Raw genomic sequence first — 26,153 nt, 5'->3', positions numbered from 1 at the left:
ATTTCACAAAAATCTTGAAAGGACACCTGTCTTGAATGAATACTTCGATATACTGACGACTATAGACGGAATTTATAAAGGTCAAGGCTCCAGCGGTAACTATATAATTTTTCTTGAAAGAGGCATCAAAAGATTAAAAAGTGCCTTTTAAAGTCACATCAATTTTTCGGCGGGAATGATCCCTATTGACAAATAGGGTCCTAGGGCCCTCCTGTCACTAAGTGCAGACATGAGCATAGCCGTATGTGTTCAGGGGTTAATTGTAAACATCATACTGACCATCATAAAGGTCAAGTCCCAGGGGGAATTGGAAGATTTTTCCTGGAGAAGGGGTCTTAAGATTAAAAAAACGTATTCTTAGGCACGATTAATAAGTTTTTTTTTCGAAAGAAGTCCCAGTAGCCAGCCCTATGGACAGACGTAATTATTTATAAGTTCATAAAGAATTAAGAAGCTGCATATTTACGCCATGATTGGCCAATTTTCCCAAGCGAACCACCGGCACCCACACCCATTCCTGTGGAAATACATAATCATAACCATATGTGTTCAGTGGTGGATTATGCTGTAGCATTTATGCGGTAATGTAGACCCAACGTCTTAGGTATCAGTACTGATGCGAGATATAAAAAATTAGTTCCATTTTATTCTTGAATGAGCCTCGTTTACTTACTTGCACAAGAGCAATAAAGGACACCCTATACGGTCAATCATTTTGATCAAAAGCTTCCGCCAATCAATGGATTAAAGCATGATTAACCATCTAGGAGCCTGTTTGACGCTTGAGTCAAGCGTTGACAGTGATTAATAGAAAGTTTGAATGACTCAATCGGTTCTTAGACGGTCAATCATGCTTTAATCAATTGATTAACGGAAAGTTTTGATCAAAATGATTGACCATCTAGGGTATCCTTAAGAACTGTTCGTTTAATTCGTACTAAGTAAAAATAAGCTAAAAAAAAAATTCTCCTGTAGTATCAGCCCTTTTGCTTCTACCGAAAGAGGCTTGAGAAGACCCCTAAATATATGCTTGTCTTCCAATATTAATTTGTAAATTCAATATTAAATGGGTATAATCTTTGAACCTTCACAAATCTTATGAACTTCTTGAAAGCTCGTTTTTTAAGTAACTTTAGCGGCTGGTCCGATTCCATTTTTGATCTGGTGATATTTTTTAGCTGCTGTTGCTAATTAAAACCTGTAATATTTTGCTTTTTAAATCTAAAACTTTAGATAATTATATTTGTTTTCACTAAATACTTAAATCGTGGCTTCGAGCAGGTCTTATTTCCAACAGAATAATGCTAAAAAAAAATAGATTCGATACTTTTTTTAGGTGAAAAGCTCAATAAAAAGTATATTGCGATACCGCAACCATCCGATATCCTACCGTATCGTTAAAGTACATTACGATATGTCAATATGATACCGTATGGCACTTCAATATATTTCTTATTAGACGGATATTATCAGGGGATTCTACTTTGCACTTAAAGTGCAAAGAAAATTTTTCGATAACATTTCATTGCTAAAGCACATAATACCATGCAGGCATATATTAGTAACAGTATTTGCTGAAAATGTTGATATAAAAAAATATTGTGACATCCCAAATGGCCCCCAATTAAAAACTAATAAAATATAAAGAAAGTTTATCCTACAGCTTCAAATGAATATGATGAATAAACTTTACCCAAAGGCTAAGATTTAAAAGATATTCAATTTGTATTTCTGATGAAAATGTTCCTATGAGTCAAATCCTTTTTAATTATTTTAGTTTGTGTCATTTAAATTGAATTTTTTTAATGATGGAAATGTCTCTTCTCGGTCTAGATAGATGAATAAAATTTTATTCATTTAAAACATATAAAATAAACAAGTTAAAATGGAAAAACAGAGTCAATAGAGAGCTAAGCTAGAAACGAATTTATAAAATAAATTTCATCATATATTAAAAGGCAAAAAGGATACAACTATTAATAAAACAAGAAGAATTAAACAACTTATTAGGAGAGAGACTTTGGAGGTTGCCCCGGTAAGGTAAAATACCAATATTGTCCAATAAACCAAAAAGAAAGAAAAGATTATCCCTTCATCAAGATAAATAAAATATGCCTGTTAATTCTTTCTTTAAAAGAGGCAGGCTGTTAGTATATATAAATATATATATATATATATTATATTTAATTTTATCTAGTGTCGAAGGGGGTTGAAATCTTGTTGAAAATCTAGCCCTCTCACAGATTCACTTATGAGCCTATATGTTCCAATACAAACTGAAAGACCGACTGAGTGAATAGAGGTGATACGGATGTTGGAATCATAAAAAGCATTTTATTGGAGACTGAATACCATAATTTCTAAGCGAATATCCTAAAACTTGCTAGGACTTGAGGTATTAACAAAAAAGAATTGAGTTTCTCTTTTTAAAAGATTCCGAAATTTTGTTGGGTGACGAATAGAAGTACTGAGAAATTCTCATACCTTTGTTTCTTATAAATTCTATTACTTCTACTAACAACTCACTTCAGCACGAAGCCGCTTGAGGCTAGACCACTACGCATGCTCCTCCTCCATCCCAATCTATTAAATTCGGTGAGGTTTAACGTGATTATATATATATATATATATATATATATATATATATATATATATATATATATATATATATATATATATATATAATATATATATATATATATATATATATATATATATATATATATATATATATATATATATATGTATATATATATGTATATATATATATATATATATATATATATATATATATATATATATATATATATATATATATATATATATATATATATATATATATATATATATATATATATATATATATATATATATATATATATATATATATATATATATATATATAAAGTTAAAAAGACAATATCTTAGATATGATTCTGTTGATATTTATAAAAAAAAGATATTCCAGATGGTAAAACTTATTATATCACTTGAAGTGCTTTATGCTGAATCATAAGTTCTTTCTTTGGTGTCCATGATTTGCAAAATTAAAGATATTTGTTATTAAAACGCAGGTTTTTCTTAAGAACAAATCCAGCCTAAAGTTTGAGCACATAGGTTTTGAATGCGCTGTAATGATATACTGCAGCTGCTCATCCCTTCAGCACATTTATATTTCATGGCAGATTTCGACCATACGATTTGTTTTAGGTTAACGCTTAGTTTCGACAGATCTCACGTTAGTTTGGTAACAGAATTCAAATAAATTACGATTAATGTTTCACACTAGGTATATTAAAAGGTAAATTGTAGAGGTTTAAGCTCATCAGATTTCATTTGAAGTTGCTGAATGCTGCGTCAACTTGCTTTCTTTCAAGCATGATTTTTTCCGTTAAGGATCCATCGCATGCCAAATGAGAGGGGGTTCTACGAGGCTCATTTTCACCTGGGTCTTTTTCATTTAAATTCTACATTTAATAGTTTTGGACAGTAAGTGGTTACTTTTCTTATGCTGTAAATAATGGTAAAATAAAAGCTAACAAATATTAGTTTTTTATTAGAGTAAAAAGGGAATTTTTCACTTTTTCATTGTCGAGCTACCTGCTTAATCAAAAATACATACATTTTACCGTGGTTTCTAATCCGTGTAAATAGCCTATGCTCAAATTTTCACATGAGTGGGGTTTGGGACTCAATTCATCTTTTCTTGGTTTAAAACGGTTGTTAAATATAGATAATTAACCAATTATTCATTTAATCATTCGTTAATTTTTTATGCAATCCATATTCCATGAGATTTTCAGAGCCACCATATTGACCTGATTAACGCTTCGAATTATTGTAGGAATTGATAACCCGAACCTCGACACACTCATAGAGACGAAACACACACAGAGACAATTGTATTTATACGAGTATATGTATTACGTATTACATATGTATAATACATATGTATATGCATTAATCTCTGTCTTGCGCGGGCTTGGGGCCCATTGCTTCTTTAGAGCCCATAATAATTTCAATGATTGAAATAATATGAAAATTGCTACTTGGAATATTACAACGTTAAAAAAAACTAACGTATGGATATTTTGACATACAAGTCCAGAAGTTTTGAACTGGACTTGTTAAAAGTTTCAGAAACGCAAATCCCAGGGGTAGGAAGCATGAAATTGTGTATTATAGAACGTATTTATTTATTAGGTATTATAGAAGGATGGGATGCATAGGCAGGGAGTAGGGTCCATGATGAATAAAGGAGCTGCTAAGTTTTGCTTAGGGTGGGAAGGTATTAATGATAGAATACTAGTTGCTCATTTTGTAGCTGGAAAATACAAGGCATCCGTCATAGTAGTATAAGCCTCTGAAGAAGCGACCGATGGATATAATAGTGATTCAGATAAATTTTACTTAAATCTACAGGAACAAATATAAAAGATCCCGGATAGAAACGGGTAGTTTTGTCCAGGGGATGCTAATTCTAAGGTTGGTCGTAGAGCCAGAGTTAGGTTTTTTTCTCGGAGGGGGGGATGGAGACTTTGCTGCCCCCTGCTGCGTCATTAATACTATTTTTTTTACAATACATAATTTTTTTTACATTATATTATAATTTTGCCCATAAAAATTTCAATTTCAGTCCGTTTTATCGCCCGGGGTGCTTTCCATTTTTTCCAACCCCCCCCCCCCCCCCCCGGGGTGGAAAGATGGCGCTTTCCATCTTTTACATAGGCAGCGCAATTGCGCTGCCTATGTAAAGAACGATGTTGGCACAATGTATTATTTATTATTTTTCTCCTTTAGACCAGAGCACTTCATATCGAAAGAGTTGTCGTAGAAACTTCGAAAAGGGCTTATTCGATTGGAAATTGGATTGGCTTGTACCCTTTTTCGTAGTAGAAAGTGATTGGAAGGCAACTAACACCTCTTCCACGTCCACCATTTCCCCAAACACATCCAATCAAAATTTTGAGATAGTCGAAAGTGATTGGAAGGCTTGACATTTTTATAGTAAAGAGCGATGTGGGTACAATGCACAAAAAATATACAAATGAATATTCATTGTCAGTTCAATATACATATACCGATATTTATTAATCAAAATGTTAATATTATTTGATTTATTAAAGTTATAAAAGTAAAAACATTATATTTTTTTCAGTAAAGTGCAAATTGTGTTCTCTCCTTGACAGGGCATAGGGGTTTTGAGCCCTACTCATGTTAATTTCTGCTCGTTTTGGGTTTCATTTATGTATCGATGCTGATTTGTGGTAGTTTCACGCTTGGTAGATTATTTGGTTTTATTTTTGCTCATTTTTGGTTTAATGGAGTTCTTTACTTTACTTTGAAAAAGTTTTTTAATTAATATAGAGAAAAGAATGGAAAAATTTGTGGCATACCTGAGTATTGCCTGATATACTACCTCGGTAGTATAATTAATAATGATGGGGGATGAAGTAAAGATGTAAAGATAAGAATAGCTAAGGCCCAATTTGTTTTTTCACAGTTCGAAAAAGGCTAAAAGAAATGAAAGATAAGCATGCGAACTAACACTAGAATATTGGAAGGCTTGGTGATGACTATGGTCGAGTATAGTTCTTGAACGTCGGCCTTTCGAAAGAATGAGGGAGGTTTGATAGATGTTTTCTAAAGGAAGTGACTACGGAAAATTTTAGGAATAACTTAGGGGAATAATCAAAACCATATGTCAAATAGCAAGTTGTACGAAAAATGTGGATCTATCCCACTTTCTAGAACTATAATGAAAGAAAGATTTAGAAAGCTAAGTCACATTTACAGATGAGCCACGAAAGACTGCCAGAGGTTGTTCTTCTTGGCCATCCATCTGGAAAAAGCGGGTTGTCCCAAATGAGGTCGGAAGAAGTCTTAAGGAATAACTAAAAGGAAATTAGATTTTCTTGGGAGGAGGTAAAGAATGAAGCTTGGGTGGGGTGGCAGAAGAGTTTGCGCAGCTCTGTTGGTCTCTGGTGGCTTGGTGCTGCATTGAGATTTTAGCTGTAGTAGTAGCTGTAGGTGCCACTAATAGCATTTCCTGTTGCACTTTCTTGTTCTTTTGTACGAGGCATGTTTTTTAAGTAAGTACCGTTTTGCGATTCCGCCGCCACAGCGCTAAGGTCGTCGTTCTGCGCATGCGCGCTGGTTACCTACATCTCTTGTCTACGCACTGAAACCATTACAGTCTGATTCTTAATTGTATACGTGGTTTACTGAGTGTTAAAGATGACTCCGACAATGGTGAGTCCCGCAGATTGTGAAGTACGGGCGGTTATACGATTCCTTAGTGCTAAAGGCGTAAAACCGTTCGATATTCATCGTGAGATCTGTGAATTTTACGGACAAAACATTATGAGTGATGGAATGGTAAGGAAATGGGTGAGAGCATTTAAAGATGGCCGCACAAATGTGCATGATGAAGAACGGAGTGGGCGTCCTTCGGTCTTTAATGAAGATTTGGTGCAAAAAGTGGAAGAAAAAGTGAGAGAAAACAGACTTTACAATTTCATCAATGTGCGACTGGTTTCCTCAATATTCTCGTAGTGTTTTGTATCACATTGTGACTGAGAACTTGAATTACCGGAAATTGTGTTCACGTTGGGTTCCAAAAACGTTGACGGATTTGCACAAAACCCAACGTTTAGGCAGTGCATTAACTTTCCTTGAGCAGTACCACAATGAAGGTGAAGATTTTTTAGACCAAATTGTTACTGGTGACGAAACATGGGGGGCCTAAGTCACACCAGAATCAAAACAACAATCCATGGAATGGCGACATTCATCATCACGCAAAAAAGTGAAATTTAAGCAAACAATTTCTGCGCGGAAAATCATGTGCACAGTTTTTTGGGACAAAAGAGGAGTATTGCTAGTGGAGTTTCTGCCTCGTAATAAGACAATCAATGCAGCGTCTTATTATGAGACATTGAACAGTCGTGCAATCCAGAACAAAAGACGTGGCAAGTTGAGTAAGCGCATCATTTTGCTGCATGACAATGCCCGTCCACATGTGGCTAATCGGACCAAAGATCTCATCAAATCTTTTAAATGGGAAGCTCTAGATCATCCTCCATACAGCCCTGATCTGGCGCCCAGCAACTACCATTTGTTCCTGCACTTGAAGAAACACCTGGGTGGTCAGCGTCTTCAAGACGATAACGAAGTCAAAACAATTGTGATACAGGGGTTAACAAGTCAGGCGGGAGAATTCTATGTGGAGGGTATTCAAAAACTGGTGCCACGTTATGACAAGTGCCTCAATATTCACGTAAATAATGTAGAAAAGTAGATTAAGGTACAGGCTTTCATGTAAAAATAAAATTATTGCGATATCTTTGCACGTCTTTTTTTAATTCCAAAACGGTATTTACTTAAAAAACAACCCTCGTACTTTCTGGTTAACAATATTTGATTTAGAAAGCATTTTTTTTTTCAGGCCGACACAGTAAATCCTTTTGATTCAAGTGGAAGAAACGGTTTCTATAGACAGCTTGCACTTAGTGATTCGCGGCAAAATTTGTGCAGTCTCGATTCGGTTGCAAGTAGCAGCGATGTCATTAATCGTCTTAGTGAAGAAATAGTTGATCTCAAACGTGAAAGAATTCTTTTAAAGCAGCAGCTTGAAGAAAAAGACCGGATAATTAAGCAGATGAAAGGCAAAGTTCCTAGAAGAAATGATATTTTGGGAGATGCAAAGTGGCAGCTACCTCCAACTGGTAAAAAAGTGAAAAGTGACAAGAAATCTGAAAAGCTCAACGTGGCAACGCAGACAGAAAGGGTATGTATCAACTCCGAAATATCTCTAAAGCTATTAAATTACTAATTAATTAAGTCTCAATTACATCCATGGTCAGTTCATGCTCTCATCAAACTGCCCGTACAAGGAAAAAATTAAGATTATTTATAGTTTGCATCAAGGTCAGTTTCTGTTTTTAAGGCTTATGCCTGAAGTATCATTGTCCACGCTCAGAAATGCCATCTATTTTTGAAGTTTATGTTCCTTTTGAATCCGTGTGAATTTGCGACAAGCCTACAGGTGTAGCTTGTACCAAAAGCACAAGATACTTATATCAGTAGATTCAGTAGTTTCATCCTCTATTCACCAAGACAGATATACGATACGATAGTACTTAAACTTTTTTTCAGAAAATTGTGTAACGTTGCAAAAAAAAAGTAAATTATAGTGTTTTCGCATGTTTTAACGTGTTCTCAATGTAAAAAATTCAAAACAAATTTATACATATAGTTTGGTAGATGGATAAAGCTGAATTTTCCCTGTCTAATGTTATTTGGGGTCTCCAGTCGCCTTCAAATGGCTCATAGAACTGATTAACTATTTGAATTATCCTTACTCTATGTCTATCAACCTTAGTTCTGCCCTAAGATGGTTAAATGTTTGACTGTCTGTTAACAAGTGAAATGATATCATTTTTATACAATTCTGAAAAAGGCTTATGCATGTTTTGCCTCTCACTCAGACTATGTGTCTTGGTTTTTTTTTTCAATTAGACATGGCTCTGGAAATTTCATCAAAGTCCTCCAAGTTGATTTTAATTTGAAAGTATAAAAGTGATTTTAATTGCAATTAAAACAATTCTATTTTCGCATGTTTTAACGTGTTTTCCGATGTAAAGAAAATTCAGAACAACTTTTAACGCATAGTTCGGTAGATGGATAAAGCTGAATCTTTGATGTCGAATGTTAGCAAAGATTCTTTGAGACATTGAATGTTCTAGTCTTTCCTTGAGACATTAAAGGTGTATTGCGACAGACAAATAACATACCAAAAATTGCTTAGGGAACTTAAGCCTTAATAATACTATATTTCACTCAATGTTCATTTAATTTTGGTTAACTCAACAATGTTCAGTTAGTTCAGCTAGTTTTTTAACTCAATATTCTGAAGGGGGGGGGGGTTCATTTATACTAATGGTAAAAGCATTTACTCCCTCACCTCCTTCTGGGTGCAGGACAGCTATGGTTCTTAGATAATGTAAGAGACTTCAAATTGATTATTTTAGGCTATAAATTTTCCTTCATAAAATCATGAATACTATTTGGATTTTTTTTTTTTTTGATCCCACATTAAAAATGCCCACAGCTTGAAGAAGCAGCTCGCAAAAGAGTTTCCACGTAATCATTCCTTCACGCAAGGGAGGGCTTGGTGATGAATTACCTCCTCTAAAGTCCTCCCTTTGAGAGTCATAATTTTTATCTGTCGGACACCTCTTTCCGTCTCCCTGGAAAAACCATCAAATTTAGCCCCCCCTCCTCCCAAATAAAAGTTTGTTTTTAATTATGATGCAAAATAAAACTTGATTTTTCATGTTATGCTCTTCCCTTAGATTTTGTCGATGACAAAGAAAGATGATAAATTGCAGAAGCTAATGGAAATAATGTGATTTTCAAAAGTGAATCAGATTTACGTTGTTAGGGCAACGTAAAATGTTTTAGCAACCTTTGATAGGCTACGCCGATTAAATTATTGCTGAAACAACATTTTGATTAAGTGCATTCGATTGAATATTGTAGTTATGAGCCCTTAAAAGCTGTTCGCCTCGAGAAGGATTAAAAAAAAAAAAAAAAGAAATCCATAAAGACGGTCTCAAAATATGCAGTATTCTAAAAATCAACTTTATTTTCAATATCCTGACATCCAACATTTTGTCCAAAACATTAAAACTAACAAACAATAAAAGTCCATGATTTTGCCCAAAACATTAAAACTACCAAAGTCTACGTTGTTACTTCTAGACATGTATAAGCTTAGGCTGCGTTACTTCGCATCAAATATAACATTTATATGTGATGATGAAAAGAATTTGATCCTATATCTATCAATTACTGGTTGCCAAACACATAGTTTGCTAATAATTGCCAAACTACGTCACTGCATTGCATTGTTTTTATAAACCTTTCATTTGCATGAACACAGACTCTCCTATCCTGAAATGTATCAGAAAGGCATTAAAGATAGAACAATTAGTACAAATATGTAACCACTCGACCGTGAACCGGAATGACTACTAGATGGATAGATAAACTTTTATTTTCTCCAAAATCTTCATGGCACATCCAAATTTCTTTGGTATAGTCTCATTAAAAACCATCTGTTACATTATACAAACATAGTCACATTGAAAATTGAATATTTAAAAAAAAAGAACACTAATTAATCCTCCTGGTTTTCGCTGTACATATTTACAAAACTAGGCATAAAACTTTTCGCTAACCGCTGATGGGCACAGCGTTCCGGCTGAAACTACTGCTACTACTACCAACTCACCACAGCACAAAGCCGCCTGAGGCGAACACAGCAACGCACACTCCTCCTCCATCCCAATCTATTCAAAGCATCCCTTTTTACACCCTCCCAGGAACAGGAATAAGTTATATAATAGTTGATGACAAGTCAGTTTGTGGAAGAGGAGAAATCCCAGGGCAATGAAAAGCCCTGGGCAATTATCAGTGCCTGGGCTGAAAAGTTCAATGGTTTGGAATTCATTGATTAATCTCTCTTTTACTTTAGGTACAGCCCTACTAAATGCTAAGAAAATATGTACACTTTAGTACAGAGGGTAGGTGGGACTCATAAGTGGGTGTCCCTGAAAATATTTTGATCTGCCCCCGTGGTCAAAAACTACATACCTTCTAAGCTTCAAGCACATTGGAAAATGTAGAAGGAAAATATGCCTCTAAAACTCTCCATTCTCGTGTCCCGTTGACTCAGGATACACACCCCGTTAATTTCAAGCCGATAAAAAAAAGAAGGAAAAAACCTGCATATCTCTCATTTGTACATAAAAGAAGAAAAAAGAATACGCCATTGGACTTTACAGTCCCTACCGGCGTGCGGATCTCCATTTCTTGGCCCTTCAGCCAGGAATTGCAATGGGGGGTTGAGGACCAACCATCCTGTGCTTCGCACACCCTTCCTGTTTACCTTTCTCTGATTTTTTCCAGGTACCCATTTAAAGCTGGGTCGACTCTGGTTGAGCTTACAGAGTCACGCCACTGACCCCTGTCCCAAACCCAAATAATTGAGTACACTAGGATTCGAACCCTCGTCCTCTCGGACAAAGGATTGTAAATCCAGCGCACCAATCCACTTTGTACATAGTTCCTGTTAAAAGTGTAAAAATAAAATCCTAATTACTTATTTGCAAAAAAAAAAATCCTCTAGAAATAAATAAATAAATGGACTAAACCAAATATGCTGCTTCAACCCAATTAAGGGTAGCCTATAGTGGCGTTTTTTTTGCGGGGTTGGTTGCGGGTTTAATCGTGTTTTGCCATTTTTGCGTTTTAGACAAAACACGTAACAGCATGTTTTAACAAAACTTCGTTTTTTTTGCGAAACACGAAACATCATGTTTTCTGTTCGACTGTCTGTTTCCTCAAACTTGGAACTTGCTCTTTGTGCGTGTTGCGTGTTCGATTGGTCCCTATCCAGATAGAAAAAAGTTATCTGTAGATGACAAAAGAAAGGATAAGATGGAAGGGACAAAAATGGACATAGATCCTGCTGAATATGCGTTTTTGAATAGAGGCCAAGGTGAAACATATGTGTACAAGAAAACAGGCAAGTAAAAAGCTCAGAATTTTTCCACATGTTTCCACGGTTTTGAATATTTTGCCACTTTTCGTAAAATGCGTTTTTAGACGTTCAACCAGGAACATGGACAGAGAACACGATAGCGACAAAAACTGCGTTTTTGGGCTAGAACATGAAACTTGGAACATGAACCATGAAACACGGAACTTCGAAAAAAAACGCAGCTTATATATTTGAAAATGTCTAATTCGATACTTTTTATTTTAAAGGATTTAGGCACCGCCCGCAATTCGTACAGTATGTTTCTAATAAAGACCCACTGTACTATGTTGAAACATTGTTTTTTCTTGTTTTTTTGTGGTGTTTAGTATTTTGCTTGTGTTTTTCAGTTTTTGTTATTTTATGCTGTATTTTGTTGACTAGATAGTGAAATACTCTGTACGGGTTTAATCACTGAATAAAATCGTTCATTCTTACTATGTTGAATCGTAGGAAACATTGTATCTACGTCCGTCCCTTTTTTCCTCAGCACAAAAGAGGATATTTGCCGGAATATTTCTTATATTTTTTTCTGGCCAGTGGGTTACTGGAAATTGAATGTATTCGGGTGTTAACTGATTTTCAACTAAATCAAGCAGCCTCTAAATCAAGTTATATTTTATAGCATTTTGGAGTTTGATTTCTCTTTGTATCTTCTAAAATATTTGAAACTATAAATTTGGTGTCCTAGGTTGGAGGCTTTTTGTTTAATGATGTTGGCCTTCTTATTTAGCGAGAAAATATGTTTTCAGGTACTCTTTGACAGATTTGCTGGAAACTAATAAAAGTTGCTCCTATGGAAAGGACTTTATGCAGGGGCGTACTTTGGGGGGCAACTGCCCCTCCCAGACCTCAGTTTGCCCCTCCCCAGACCTCAGTCCCCCCCCCCTTCCAGCTGAAGTTTAGTTTCTTCCAAAATCTTGTTTAAAACTAAGATAAACCTACATAATTCAAGCATCAACAGAAAGAGATCAGTTTTTTTAGCTTTGCTGGAAACTAACAAAGTTGCTCCTATGGAAAAGATTTCATGCGGGGGTGTACTTTGGGGGGGGGGGGCAACTGCCCCTCCCATACCTCAGTTTGCCCCCCCCCCCCCAGATGAAATTTAGTTTTTCCAAAATCTTGTCAAAACTAAGATAAACCCACAAAATTCAAGCACCAACAGAAAGAGATCAGTTTTTTTAGTACATATTTACCTTTATAGTACTATAAAGTACCTTTATAGTACTTTTATAGTAATGAATAGTACCTTTATGCAGTGGTGTAGTTTCATCAAAGTCCTGGGGGGGGGGGGGGGGTTGAAGCCAATTTTCCCAAAACAAGTGAAAATTACACTAAAAACTAAAAAATAAGCCATTTGGTACCATAAAGGTACTATTTAGTACTATAAAGGTACTTTGTAGTAATATAAGGTTTATATAAATATAAACTAAAAAACAGATCTGCTTCTGTTGATGCTTGAATTATGCAAATTTATCTTGGTTTTGAGAAGATTTTTGAAGAAACTAAATTTTAGCTTGGGGACAAACTAGGGTCTGGAGGGGGGGAACCGTGGTCTTGGAAGGGCATTTTACCCCTTGCCCCATAACAAATTACGCCCTTGCCTTTATGGTACCAAATTTTTTTTTTTTTAGTATTTTACTGTTGTTTTCACTTGATTTTTGAAAGTTTGCTCCAACTTTGCCCCCCCCCCCCAGGATTTTAATGAAATTACGCCACTGATTTTATGTACTCGGGAATACTATTTAACTTTTTTTTCTAAGGTCATTACAAAACAACAGTTTTTTCTTCTTTATCAGTCGAACCCTCATTTGCTGTGGTATACTTTTCTTCTTTCTTCATGTATGCAACATTAAACGAATTTTTTCTACCGTGTGTGTTTTATCTTATCTTTTTTAATTTGTTGTTTCTTTTCCTCGTTTCTTTTTTTTTATCTCTGATGCACCTCTTGGTGACTCTGCTAACCTCAGTGACTATCGCTGACTCGGTGACTATCTTTTTAATCTATTCTATTTATACACCGATATCATCGACTTTATGAGAATCAAACACTGCATGAAAGCTCCATTTGCGTCTTAGGAGGAAGGACAAGTAATATAATTCTTCGTATGACTTAACAATATGATCAATTTCGGATAGAAATAAGCTTGTGGAGCTATTACTAGTGAAGAGTTAGGAGTTATCACTTAATTCTTTGAAAGGAATAGAGGCAGTCGAAATCAAGAAATACATACGACAAAAATTAGCCCTTAATAGAGATACCGGATAAACTTATTTTAGACTTAACTGAACTCATATTCAGATTTTCCCTATATTGTAATATTTCCCAATCTAGTAAAATGTTAGATGATGCCAGACTTGGTAAGCGACTGACTTTAAAAAAAAGCATAAAATCAAGTGAACTCGGTTTAGTTTCCGGAATTGCTTTTTCTTGTCGGATTTTTTTTTTTTTTTTTATTCAGTAAACCTTTCACAGTAGCTTGGAAAGGTTCTTGATTTTATTTAAGGGGTGCTTTTTACTGTTTGTTTTTATTTATTTCATCGTTTGCTGAGGATTGCCCAGCAAAGGTCTCGGTCAAAATATTTGCATTGCATTTTCACTCGCTGGTAATATTTATTCGCTGGTAATGTTTTTTCCTCTCGAATTTCTTTTCTTATCTTGATAAAGGAAGCAAAGATCATTAATCCACGAGTCGATTTCGCCAACGAAATGACCTATCTTTTACACTGAGCGTGACAGTATAGAAATCATGCCTATTAACTCTTCAGTCGTCAAGTTTTCATTCAGTCTTTTAAAGGGTATTTTTTTTTTCTAAAATTCGGCTTTATCTATTGTTTTAAGAACTACCCTTTATGATAAATAATAACGTAGATTAAATATCAAAATGGGCCCAAAGGCATACGAGGCTAGCCGTAAAAAGAGCCAATACCGCAATAAGGAATCGTAACCAGTGTCAATCAATTCGAATAGCATATATCAATGACCTTTTTTTTGTCAGTCTAGGCTGAACCTGTGTGGGTTGATGACGCTAAGACATTCTCAATATATTTAATTTTTGTTATGCAGTCTTAGTTTGAAAATTTGTTATCAATGAGTTTTAGTTAACTTCTTTGTTTTGCATTATATTTGCAAATTATAACCAACAACCACTGAATACGGGGTTATATAGCCGAAATATTCGTGTAGGTTGTATATTAAATTTTATCTAGTGTTTTTAGAAAAGTCCTCCCTTTGTAAATTCAACAAATGCCAAAAAATGCTTGTATTTGTCAAATGCTTTAATCCTGGGGTGTGGCATTCTAAAACTCATGTCTATTGACTAATTAATTTAATATAAATTTATTTCTTCAGTCTTTCAAATTTTAGAATTTCATATTCAGGCTTATTTAAAATATGTTTTAAAGAATAGTTTTATAGTTTAAGCTATTAAAAATAAAGGTTAGACTATGTTGTCGTGCTAACCACCTCCTCCCTCAACTTTGGAATGGACTGCACATTACTGCTGTTTTTTTTCTTTTTTTTTTTTTTTTTTTTTCATTCACCATCTTAATATTCAAGTATGTCTAGCTAAGCTAACTTTATTATTTTTTTTTTTTAGATTAAGTCAAATTTCGGGAGTCTAACTCAAAACAGTACGATCGATGGCATTTGTGGGTAAGTTTTCTTTTGTTGATTTTATTTTGTTGATTTTCATTCTTGAAGTTTTTTCGGTAAAATCAAATTTTTCATTTTCTTTTTCATTTTCTCTTGATTGGCAAATTAAGTGTTACTTTATCTTTCTGTTTCCCCTGAAAGAAGTTCTTACCTTTCAAACTTCATCTATAAAGGAAATAAAGCGAAACTCTTTTAATTTAAACATATAGACGAGAATTTTTGCAGGTGGGGGAAAGGGAGATTTTGGGGTCCAAAATAACTGAAACTAGAATAAAGGAAATTAAAGGACAATGCAGAGGAAAATATAAAACAGTTGCACTTGAAGGGTCATGTTTCTCATAGTTTTGATTAAATTTATCCCGGTTGAAAATTTGTTGACAGTAGATTTGATTGAAAAACGAATTCATTTGAGCCCTTAGGGAATATATTAAATCTTAAATTCATTAAGTATAATTTTAATACCTATTATAATTCGTGATTTAGGGCTTTAGAAAGAAAGGAATAACAGATGTCGTTCAAAAACTTTGAGTGAGGTTCAAATTGAAATACTGCGTGGAATATATTTCAGCGTTTCCACTTTGGCTTTAAAAATAGTGGAAATGTCTTAGGTGATTAAAATGACATTTTGGCGTTAAAATTGAGGTTTAACAGCAGAGGCATTCTCCGCCAGGGATAGCAAAAATTGCTTTTAAATTAGAGGGAGTGCGAAATGCAGGTCTAACTTTTTCCCCAATGTCTGACAATACTTGGCAAACAAAATTTGCATTATAAGATTTTGTAAGGGACACAACAAGGAAGTATTTTTGTTTCCCATAGGGATTTTTAAATTTCATGTGAAAATTTACTTTTCTATGATTTTTATTCCCTGTCCATCAAGGCCTTGATCCGTATGTACCCACGCTAAGAGGCCAGGCTAAAGCTGCTAGCAGTGATGCAAGTTGGGCAGTCATGAGAACCTCTTAATATCTTCATTTTTGGATCCATTGTGATTCAAATTTCAGTAAAAGAGACATTAGGACAGTATGAATAATATCATGGAATTTTGATCCTCAATATTGCCTGTGTGTTGCTTCCGTGTTGCAGTGAATGACAACTTGAAGGTTTTGAATGTATGGGTGGACAGGAATACTTTTGTTAGAGTTAAAATATCTTTCTTATGAATAAAAACTAACATGGAAAGGGGGTATACAGGGGGGGGGGGGTAAGTCTTAAAAGATAAAATACATGTAAAGATAACGGTAGGAGAAGCAGTTTTCTGTTGTGTTTTAGATGATCTTCTTAGAGATACTATGACAAGTGTCCTGCCCTGATATTTGATTTGGCTCTTGACATCCCTGATCGGATATTCAAGGGAATTCTTCGAACAATGTTTTTTTAGGGATGTTAGGGATGAATAGGGAGTTATTCGCCCGACAAATAGGAAGACATAAACCAAAGAATATAAGTAGGGAAATCCGAAACATTTCCATTTAAACCTTTGTGTAAACAAAGCTGCTTATAGCATTTGAATCTACTATACAATAATGAAAAGACCTTTCAGAACTATTTGGCAAATTTTGTAGACACAGTTTCATGAAGACTTCTTACTAATTAATAAATTGTTTTCTGGTAAGGCATAATGGATGTTAGGGGGAATTTGATCTCCCAGTTTATACCCAAAAGATGGATGCTTAACAATAAAGATTTAGTTTCCACTGAAACTCAGTTAGTTCTTGCTATTCTTTTGAACGTTGTGCTCCTGAACCAAGGCCTGAGATCTCAAATAATACAGCGAGACTAAAAATTAATGAACGAAATTCAGATATTTTACAATAATCCCTTTTGTACGAAACATTAGTATTTTTGAAAATTGTACGTTTATTCACTAGCATAATTTATTCTATCTCTAGAATTGTCTGGTCAGTCAATTTATAGTTTTTGCATTTATTATATACTAACCAAATGTAATAATAACGTTAGATAAAAATAACCGATAAATATGGACGGTAAAAATCATTTTTCAAAAGGTCACAATTCTTGGTCAACATGCCTGAGACTCTAGGCAGGCATGCCTTTCCAAAAACTAACAAACAAGTATGTGTCCAATAAGAGAGTCATGCTTACTCCCGCTTTTTACCCGTGCCCCAGCCATTTAAACATTTGCCTCTCAATTAATTGGACTGATCTGTCTTGGCTTTTCTCTTTCTACAATTAGCCATGTCTTGATGTAACCTACTGCAAAATACTTGATAACTACAATTCGGGGTATTAAAAAAGTTAAAACCCTCAAAATTTTTAATGACCGTAAAGCCAAAGCTAAAAAGCTACGTAGAAAAATATGGATCGCTGCTTACCTCTACAAAATAAATAAATCTATGTAGTTTTGTCAAAATCTGAGGCGATGACTGTATGACGTAACCTCGTTGATCTTATATGGAGTGACCGTTAAAAGAAAACATACGCATGTCTATGATCCAACAATTAAGTAATTACGACAAACATGCTCTATTAAGCCTAGCGGAAACTTAAAAACAGTCTGATCACCGAAATAGTAATTAAAGACAATTACTTGAAAGAATCGCAGTTGGTGAGGGAGTTGAACTGAACATTTCTTGGTTACTAGCCGGAGCTTCCGACACTGGACCAACGGTCACACCTGGCGATCCTTTCAGAGCTTTTTTATTGTTAACTTTACCGTTCTATTCAAACCGAATATCTAATTGAACACATGGTATTATTGTATATGGTAAAGAAATAAATATATATAGAAATGTTCAGGCTGTTGTCACCAGAGATGCACATTCTGAAAGCTTAACTGAGCTCAGAATACGTTTACGTATCCTGTTCTCATTTAAGGTAAAATAACTAATTTAAGGCATTACTTCAAAAATGTGCTCAATTGTTATTTCAAGCTAATGGTTTTTGTCGGGAAGGGTATAGTGTGCAATAAAAAGTTATCAAAGGACCGCCAGGTATATCTGTTGGTCCAGGTTTGGAAGCTCCGAAGCTCTGGCTAGTCACCAGGGAATCTTTGGTTCAACTCCCACACAAGTAATATATTTAATGAAATGGAGTGTTTTACGCTACAAAAGAATACACAAGCAATTGTTATAATTGCACAGCAGACTCTTTGATATAGCTTTCTTTACCAAAGAAAATATTTGGGATTATAGCTGTTGTGCTGATAACTTATTTTTACATATATGTGCGATAATACTGTTTCTTAGTTCCCAATGATAACTTTTGGGAGTCGAATATTATCATTGGAGAGATTCTGAGAATTTTGTTTAAATTCCAAAATATTGGGAAACCAGAAATTACTACTACAAACGACTCGCAGCATAAAGCTGGCTCGAACTATCACAAGATAATTTTTTGGAATCAAATTTTATTAAGAAGTGTAAAATCGTGTCAGTATCTTGGCTACATTCACTCAACTAATTCAATGGAGTCAATCCTGAAAGGAGAAGACCTTGCCATATCTGTGTTTAGACTATAGACCTCGTGGTTTCTAGGTGTGGTGGCTCTATTCATTACTCTATTACGCTTATCTCTTTTTCTGCCTTTTGGTAAAGTGAAAAGAAAAAGAAGATATAACATACAGTAATATCAAAGTAATTGAGGCGTCAAAATTGAAAGATAACTTTTCATAGAAAAATTACAAAAGTGTCCTAAGAAATAAGTTGAAGGTGCTTTTTTTGTGAGGTAGTTTCTAATTTTGTGGTCATTTTTGGAGGTGTTATCAGATATGCTTATGAAGATTTTCAATTGCAATCAATAATCTATTTCCTGTTTTCTGGTTTCTGAAAAAAAAAAGATTCACAAGGGGTAGGGGTGTTGATGTGTGTGGTGGTAATAGCAATATTGGTAATATTAATTTTAACGTACAAAAAACCATATGGCTATGATGCCCTACTATTCAACTACTCTAAGAATTGTTTGCATTTTTTGGCAATTCTCTTTAAACAAAGATCAGTTCACAACAATAAATGATCTAAATTGAACTTTTCTAATTGTAAACCAGAGTCCTCTTTCACCCTATTCTCTCTTCCTAACCACATTCTGAATGGCCACTCTGAGCAGCAGAGACAGCAGTTTTTTCTTTGTTTTAGAATCAAGTTAACCTTATTCTCAAACTTTTTTCACTTTGTGCTACTTTTACACAGTGCAAATCTTTACAACTTTTGGTAATTTTCAGCCTTACAGGAAACGTCCATATATGCCTTTTCCCAATCTAATATGACAAACAAGGACAATTTTTTTGACTTTTTGAAAAGATTTAATTACAAGGAAAATATTTAATCTTATCTTTGCTGCCTTTTTGCTTTGTTTTTATCTTGTTTGTACAAACACAATTTTTTTTTTTTCAAAACAAATTGAAAGAAAACCAATAGATATCCATCTTAAGGAATGACTAGATGAATAGCCACGTTTCAATCCTTTAAACTGAAGTTATGTTCGTCGGTATAACTCGATGTTTGAATGACTTTGAACGTTCTTAACTACCAAACGTCATCTTTGCTGAAATTGAATCACCTCTGTTTAATGTTTGGAATTATAACTGAAACTATCTAAACTTGAAAAATAAATCTTCAACTTGTCAAACAATTTTCTTACTTTTAATTTTCTCTTTGCAGCCGCACAAGGATTCATGAGGTATTATAGTTTATCGTTTTTTTTTTTTTTTTTTTTTTGTTTACATACTAGTAATTTCGATAGTAAACCTTAGCTGACGGAACTAAGATGTTGTTGCGCGAAAATCCAAATCTTATCTTGTTGAACAACCCTTGCCCCAATGGTGCTCTACTTAGCGCCAAAGAATACGGGTAACTTATCAGATTGGAATGAGGGCCTGAAGGCCGTACCCAGGTCGGGTTAGGGGAGTTTGCCCCCCCCCCCTGAAATTTTTTTCTTACACGTAAAAACGTAACAAAAATTGATAAAAACAATTTTTTATGCGTTTTTTTTTTTTTTTGTGTACCCCCCCCCCCCCCCGAAAAAAAAAATCCTGGATACGGCCTTGGGATGCCTGTCTTCAAAAGAAATCATTAATGCCATCTAGCATTTGGCGTTCCTTGGCATTTCTGATTTGGTTTTGTAATTTTCTTAAACTGAAATCTGACACTTATTACTGTACTAATTTCGCCAATTACACTTTCCTTTCATAGGCAGCGCGCTAGCGCTACCTAAGTAAAGAACGATGTGAGCACAATGGGTTTTTTTTTCTCCACCCGGGTACTTCGTATCGAAGTTGTCGTAGAAACTTCGAAAAGGGATCATTCGATTGGACATTGGGGTGGATAGTGCCCTTTTTAATAGTCAAAAGTGATTGGAGGGCAATTAGCCCCCCCTCCGACAACGCCCATGATTCCCCCGAACACATCCAAACATAATTTTGATAGAGCCAGTTTGGTCAGCATTGTTTGTTTACAGATAGAAAATATATTTTTGAAGAGGACACTCTCCCACAACCCTCCGGGCACGGGTTTTAAGTTATGCCCTGGGGTCATATCAGGTTTTTATAGAAGGTGTTGTCATAGAAACTTCAAAAAAGGTTCATTCGATTGGAAATTCAAAGGGCTAGTGCCCTTTTTAATAGTCGAAAGTGACTGGAGGGCAACTAGCGGCCCCCCCCCAACCCCTGCCCATCATTTCCCCAAACACATCCAGTCAAATTTTTTAGATAGCCATTTTGTTCAGCGTAGTTGATTTCCAGATCGAAAATATGTTTTTGAGGAGAACACTGCCCCACAGCCCTCAGGGCAATGGTTTTAAGTTATACCCTGGGGGCATATAAGGTTTTTAAAGAAGGCGTTGTTGTAGAAAGTTTAAAAAAAACTCATTTGATTGTAGATTCAAAGGGCTAGTGCTCTTTTTAATAGTCAAAAGTGATTGGAGGGCAACTAGCCCCCCTCCCCGCCCATATTTCCCCCAAACACATCCAATAAAAATTTTGAGATAGCCATTTTGTTCAGCGTAGTTAATTTCCAGATAGAAAATATAATTTTGAGGAGGACACTCCCCCACAACCCTCAGGGCAGGGGTTTTAAGTTATGCCCTGGGGACATATAAGGTGTTTTATTGAAATCTTTGTCGTAGAAACTTGAAAAAGGGCTCATTCGAATTGAAATTTAAAGGGCTAGTACCATTTTTAATAGTCGAAAGTGATTTGAGGGCAACTAACCCCTCTATCACGCCACCTTTTCCTCAAACACATCAAATCAAAATTTTTAGATAGCCATTTTATTCAACGTAGTTGAAGTTTTGGAAATTAGGTCTTTAAGGATGACAACCCCTCCCCCCACAACCCTTATGGCAAGGGTTGTAAGTTATGCCCTGGGGCATATAAAGTTTTTATTGAAAATATTGTCGTCGAAACTTCAAAAGAGCTCATTCAATTGGAAATTGAAAGGGATAGTGCCTTTTTTAATAGTTGAAAGTGATTGGTTAGTGACTAACGCCCCTCTCACGCCAAACATTTTCCAAAACACATCCAATCAAAGTTTTGAGATATCCATTTTGTTCAACGTTGTTGAACGTTCTGGAAATTAGGTCTTTTAGGATGATAACCCCCATCAAAGCCCTCATTGCAAGGGTTGTAAGTTATGCCCTAGGGGCATATAAGGTTTTTATAGAAAGTTGTTGTATAAATCATAGGCAGCACGATCGGGCTGCCTAAGTAAAGAATGGGGACACTTGAGAACGAGACAAGAAACGGGGACTAAGTAAAGAGGAGGACACTCCCCCACAACCCTCAGGGCAAGGATTTTTAGTTATGCCCTGGGGGCATATAAGAACAATGTTGGCACAATGTATTATTTATTAATTTTTTCCTTTAGAGCAGGGCACTTTGTATCGAAGAAGTTGTCGTAGAAACTTTGAAAAGCGCTCATTCAATTGAAAATTGAAGTGGCTTGTGCCCTTTTTAATAGTCGAAAGTGATTGGAAGGCGACTAACACCCCTCTCATGCCCACCATTTCCCCAAACACATCCAATCAAAATTTTGAGATAGCCATGTTGTTTAACGTAGTTAAAAGTTCTGGAAATTCGGTCTTAGAGGATGACAACCACCCTAACAGACCTTAGGGTAAGTTTTGTAATTTATGCCCTGGGGGCATATAAGGTGTTTATAGAAAGCGTTGTCGTTTCCAAAAGGGCTCATTTGATTGGAAAGTGAAAGGCCTAGTGCCCTTTTCAATAGTCGAAAATGATTGGAAGGCTTGACATTTTTATAGTAAAGATCGAAGTTGGTATAATGTATCATTTTGTTGTTGTTGTTGTTGTTGTTTAGACCAGGGCACTTCGTACCGAAGGAGTTGTGATGGGAACTTCGAAAAGGGCTCATTCGATTGAAAATAGAAAGGACTGATGCCCTTTTTAACAGTCGAAAGTGATTTGAGGGCAACTAATGCCCCTTCCACGCCCCCCCTCCCACGCCAAACCACCCAATTCTTCTGATAAAAATTAACCCAAACAAAAAATCGGTAGTGTTTCCCAGCTATCAAAGAAAGTAAACATATTTTTTTTGTGAATGGTATAAAGTTTTACATTTAAGGTCAACTAGAGGAGGTATGAAACTAAATTAAACACTAAGATTTGTGTCCAGATTTTTAAAAGGGTGTATGTTGTTAAAAATTGCTGAAAATTTTTCTCTAGCATACAAATAACAGGCCAAACTATAAAGTCTTAAAAAACGAAAAGATTTAAAGTATCATTTTCTTTTTCCCTGAAAAGACTATGTCAATATAAAACTAACAGAATAAAATTAAAAAAACTTTTTCCACAAAATAAGTTTTTCAAAGAAAAGTAAAGAACTATATTAAATAAAAAACGAGCAAAAATAAAATCAATTGATGTACCAAGCGTGAAACTACCACAAATCAACATCAATAAATAAATGAAACCCAAAACGAACAGAAATTACAATAATTAACCGAGTCAAACTCAAAACGAGCAGAAATTAACATAAGTTGGGCGCAAAGCCCTATGCCTTCCCATGGCCAGAACAAAATTTGCACTTTACTGAAAAAATACAAATGATGTGCATTGTCAGTTTTCTATACATACACTGATATTTAGTAATCAAAATGTTAATATTATTTGATTTATTAAAGTTATAAAAGTAAAAACATTTATATTTTTTCAGTAAAGTGCAAATTTTGCACTTTACTGCAAAAAAACGGTGCAAAAAAATAAGTGCAAAAAAATGGAAGAAACTATTTTTATTAGACATTTCAATTCAAATAAACCCGGTGAAATTAAATAATTCATCATTTACGTCTTTACTGTTCTTGTGCATTTTGTATTCATTTACTACTTTATTATTCTATGTATATTCTTTTTAAGCGATTAAATCCTATTTTTTTAATTTTTTTTTTTTAGTTCAGATGAAAATGGTGATTTAGTTGACATTGAAAATAACGGAGAAAATGAAGAAAATCAGTCTTTTCGGAAGTGTGCCAAAGATGTACTTGGCAAAGAATTAAAAATACCGAAAGCCAACTGTTCATTAAAAGTGCTCCCTGTTGAAATTCATCCCGCCGCATCAAATAAACTTGGTATTAACGGAAGTGTGAGGTATCATCCGGTGAATGCGAAATAGGCAAAATAAGACTGTATATCCTAGTCATTCCCAATGAGTATGAGAAACTGGCAAGAATGAAAACTGGCGTTGTCGTAGAAAAAAAAAGATACTCATGGCATCTAGTGTCTGGCGTTTTCACGTACGGTCTATTTCTTTTGAATTGGAGAATATTTTTTTTGACGGGGTTCAATTAAGTCTATTTATATCTACTCCCCAAGGTTTCATTTCTAAATTCTACCACTTTCCATGACAGTTAAAAGTATATGATCCGCAATTTTGCTCTGAAATGTTTTTGGACTATGTTGAATAGTCAGTTACTCTCAGCTACTGCAGACTCGTGTTTCCAGGCACTTTAAAATGTGGGTGATTGTAGAGAGTACCAAGTTTTTGTCACCTGTACCAGCTTTTGTTCACCTATTCTGCTTCAACTGCCAATACTTTGTCGAACTAACCATGATGGTTGGTTAGTGTATCAACTTTTTGTAAACTGGATTTTCAGTTAAAATAATCCTTGAAAGCAAAAGAATCCTGGTACTTGTATGATATACCCCCTACCTAATATGCTTCTAATATGTTTCTCTGTCTCTAAATCCTAATAAAATATACCAAAGTAAGACAAAAATATATTACTTTCGAAACAAATTTGGGCTATATATTTGCACATTAGGGGGGGGGGGGGATAAAGTATAGCGGGTCGACATTCCTAATGTGCTAGGTACAATTATTCTGCATATTATGTAGTAAGAATTGTTTTCTTACTTCACAGTGTCCAAATAATTTACCCCCACCCCACTAATATACAAATATGTAGCCCCAGTTATGTATTTTCCATCTATTCTGTCACTTCTATTTGTTTTGTCTCACGCTAAGCTGAAAGAGCCTAACGAAAAAAACTCGTTATATAATGCCTCAATGAATGAACAACTTGAGCGGTAAGGGATTTATCATACAAGTACCAGAAGCCTGATTACTTATTGCTATTATTAAGTTTCAATTCTAATTATAAAAAAAGACAGTTTAATAATTTCATCTATCCCATTCTCTTTGAAATTTTGCGCTTTGAGTGTCTTAGGAATTTTTGGAGTTCCTAGACGCTGGAGTAAAAGTCGCGCTGTAATCCTTTATTTATCAATCTTACCATGTTAAAGAGCCAAAGATCCGACTCTTGCTGATTTCCCGTGCTCTTTGGTCTTTTCTACCTACATTGTCCTGGCTCCTTGTTTATAAGTGCTTTGTGATTTAACACACCTCTTGGTACTGTCATAAGATTCATTCCCTTGTTTATTTAAGCTGATAGATTTGTATTAGAAACGAGACTTTTTAATATTGTGATTATGCTAAAGAATAAATAAAGAATATCTATTAAAACAAGTTTAAAATTTTAGAAGTATGCTGATTTAGGTTAGAAAATAGAACTGTGATAAAACCATACATTCCCTTGCCCGGGTTGCAGTGGTAGCTAGCAACCTAGTAAGAGACGATCATACCCAATACTAAGAAATGTAATCATTTATTTAAAGCTGATAAGTTTGCATTGGAAACGTGACTTTTTAATATTATGATTATGCTAAAGAATAAATAAAGAACATCGATTACAACAAGTTTACATATTTAGAATTATGCTGATTTATGTTAGAAAACAGAACTGTGATATAACCATAAATTCCCTTGTCCGGGTCGCAGTGGTAGGTAGCAACATAGTAAGAGACGATCACATCCAATACTAAGAAATATAATAATTTATTTAAAGCTGAGAAGTTTGCATTGGAAGCGTGACTTTTTAATATTGTTATTATGCTAAAGAACAAATAAAGAATATCGATTAAAACCAGGTTACATTTTTAGAGTTATGCCGATTTAGGTCAGAAAACAGACTTGTGATAAAACCATACAAAGTATCATTAACTCATGTAATGTAGGGTGGAGGGTGCAAATGTGTTTTTTAAAATCTCGGGGGTGGATATTTTTGTTATTTTTTTAACGAAAATGGCCAAGGAATTTTTCAATGAAAACATTCTGAAAACTTTGTTTTCCCAAATTTTAGAAAGCATAAGAAACCGTCGGCAATGTATTCTTCTAGTCAGCTTCAAAATACGTGCTTCTAATTACTAAGCAAATTCATACCAAAAGTTGCATTAAGAAGCTAAAACGTAATTTTACAAAACCGAGTACTTGTTTTTTATGACTCTCTCATGCTCTCTTACAAAAAGGCTACTTTCTTACTCTTCCGGTACTCTCTTACAAGAGAGTGCCACTTCACAAGAAAGGACCTAATAATGACTGCAAAACCTATCAGCCTATAAGTATTGCAAGTCACCCAGCTAAATTC

At 34.8% G+C, this 26,153-nt stretch overlaps 1 protein-coding gene across 6 annotated transcripts in view; it reads left to right on the top strand.

Annotated features, from left to right (window-relative positions):
• The window catches only part of LOC148952356 (uncharacterized), a 140,915-nt gene extending 115,348 nt beyond the window's left edge, over positions 1–25,567 (top strand). For 3 of the 6 annotated variants that reach the window (XM_089089830.1, XM_089089831.1, XM_089089832.1), the window contains exons 6-8: positions 7,448–7,789; positions 15,205–15,260; positions 23,623–25,552. In XM_089089830.1, coding sequence (XP_088945956.1) covers positions 7,448–7,789; positions 15,205–15,260; positions 23,623–23,842 — 618 coding nt within the window. In that variant the 3' untranslated portion in view covers positions 23,843–25,552. Of the gene's footprint in view, positions 1–7,447; positions 7,790–15,204; positions 15,261–19,876; positions 19,896–23,622 lie in introns of all 6 variants that reach the window. The other 3 variants (XM_089089833.1, XM_089089829.1, XM_089089828.1) reach the window with 3 other exon arrangements.
• Positions 25,568–26,153: the final 586 nt, after the last annotated feature.

The sequence above is a fragment of the Artemia sp. Qi Xiang Cuo genome, chromosome 5 (assembly GCF_049724085.1).
Source record: "Artemia sp. Qi Xiang Cuo chromosome 5, ASM4972408v1, whole genome shotgun sequence".
In the NCBI taxonomy this organism is placed as follows: domain Eukaryota; kingdom Metazoa; phylum Arthropoda; class Branchiopoda; order Anostraca; family Artemiidae; genus Artemia; species Artemia sp. Qi Xiang Cuo.
The sequence above is the reverse complement of the archived record's forward strand: the minus strand, read 5'-3'. Positions and strand labels throughout refer to the sequence as shown.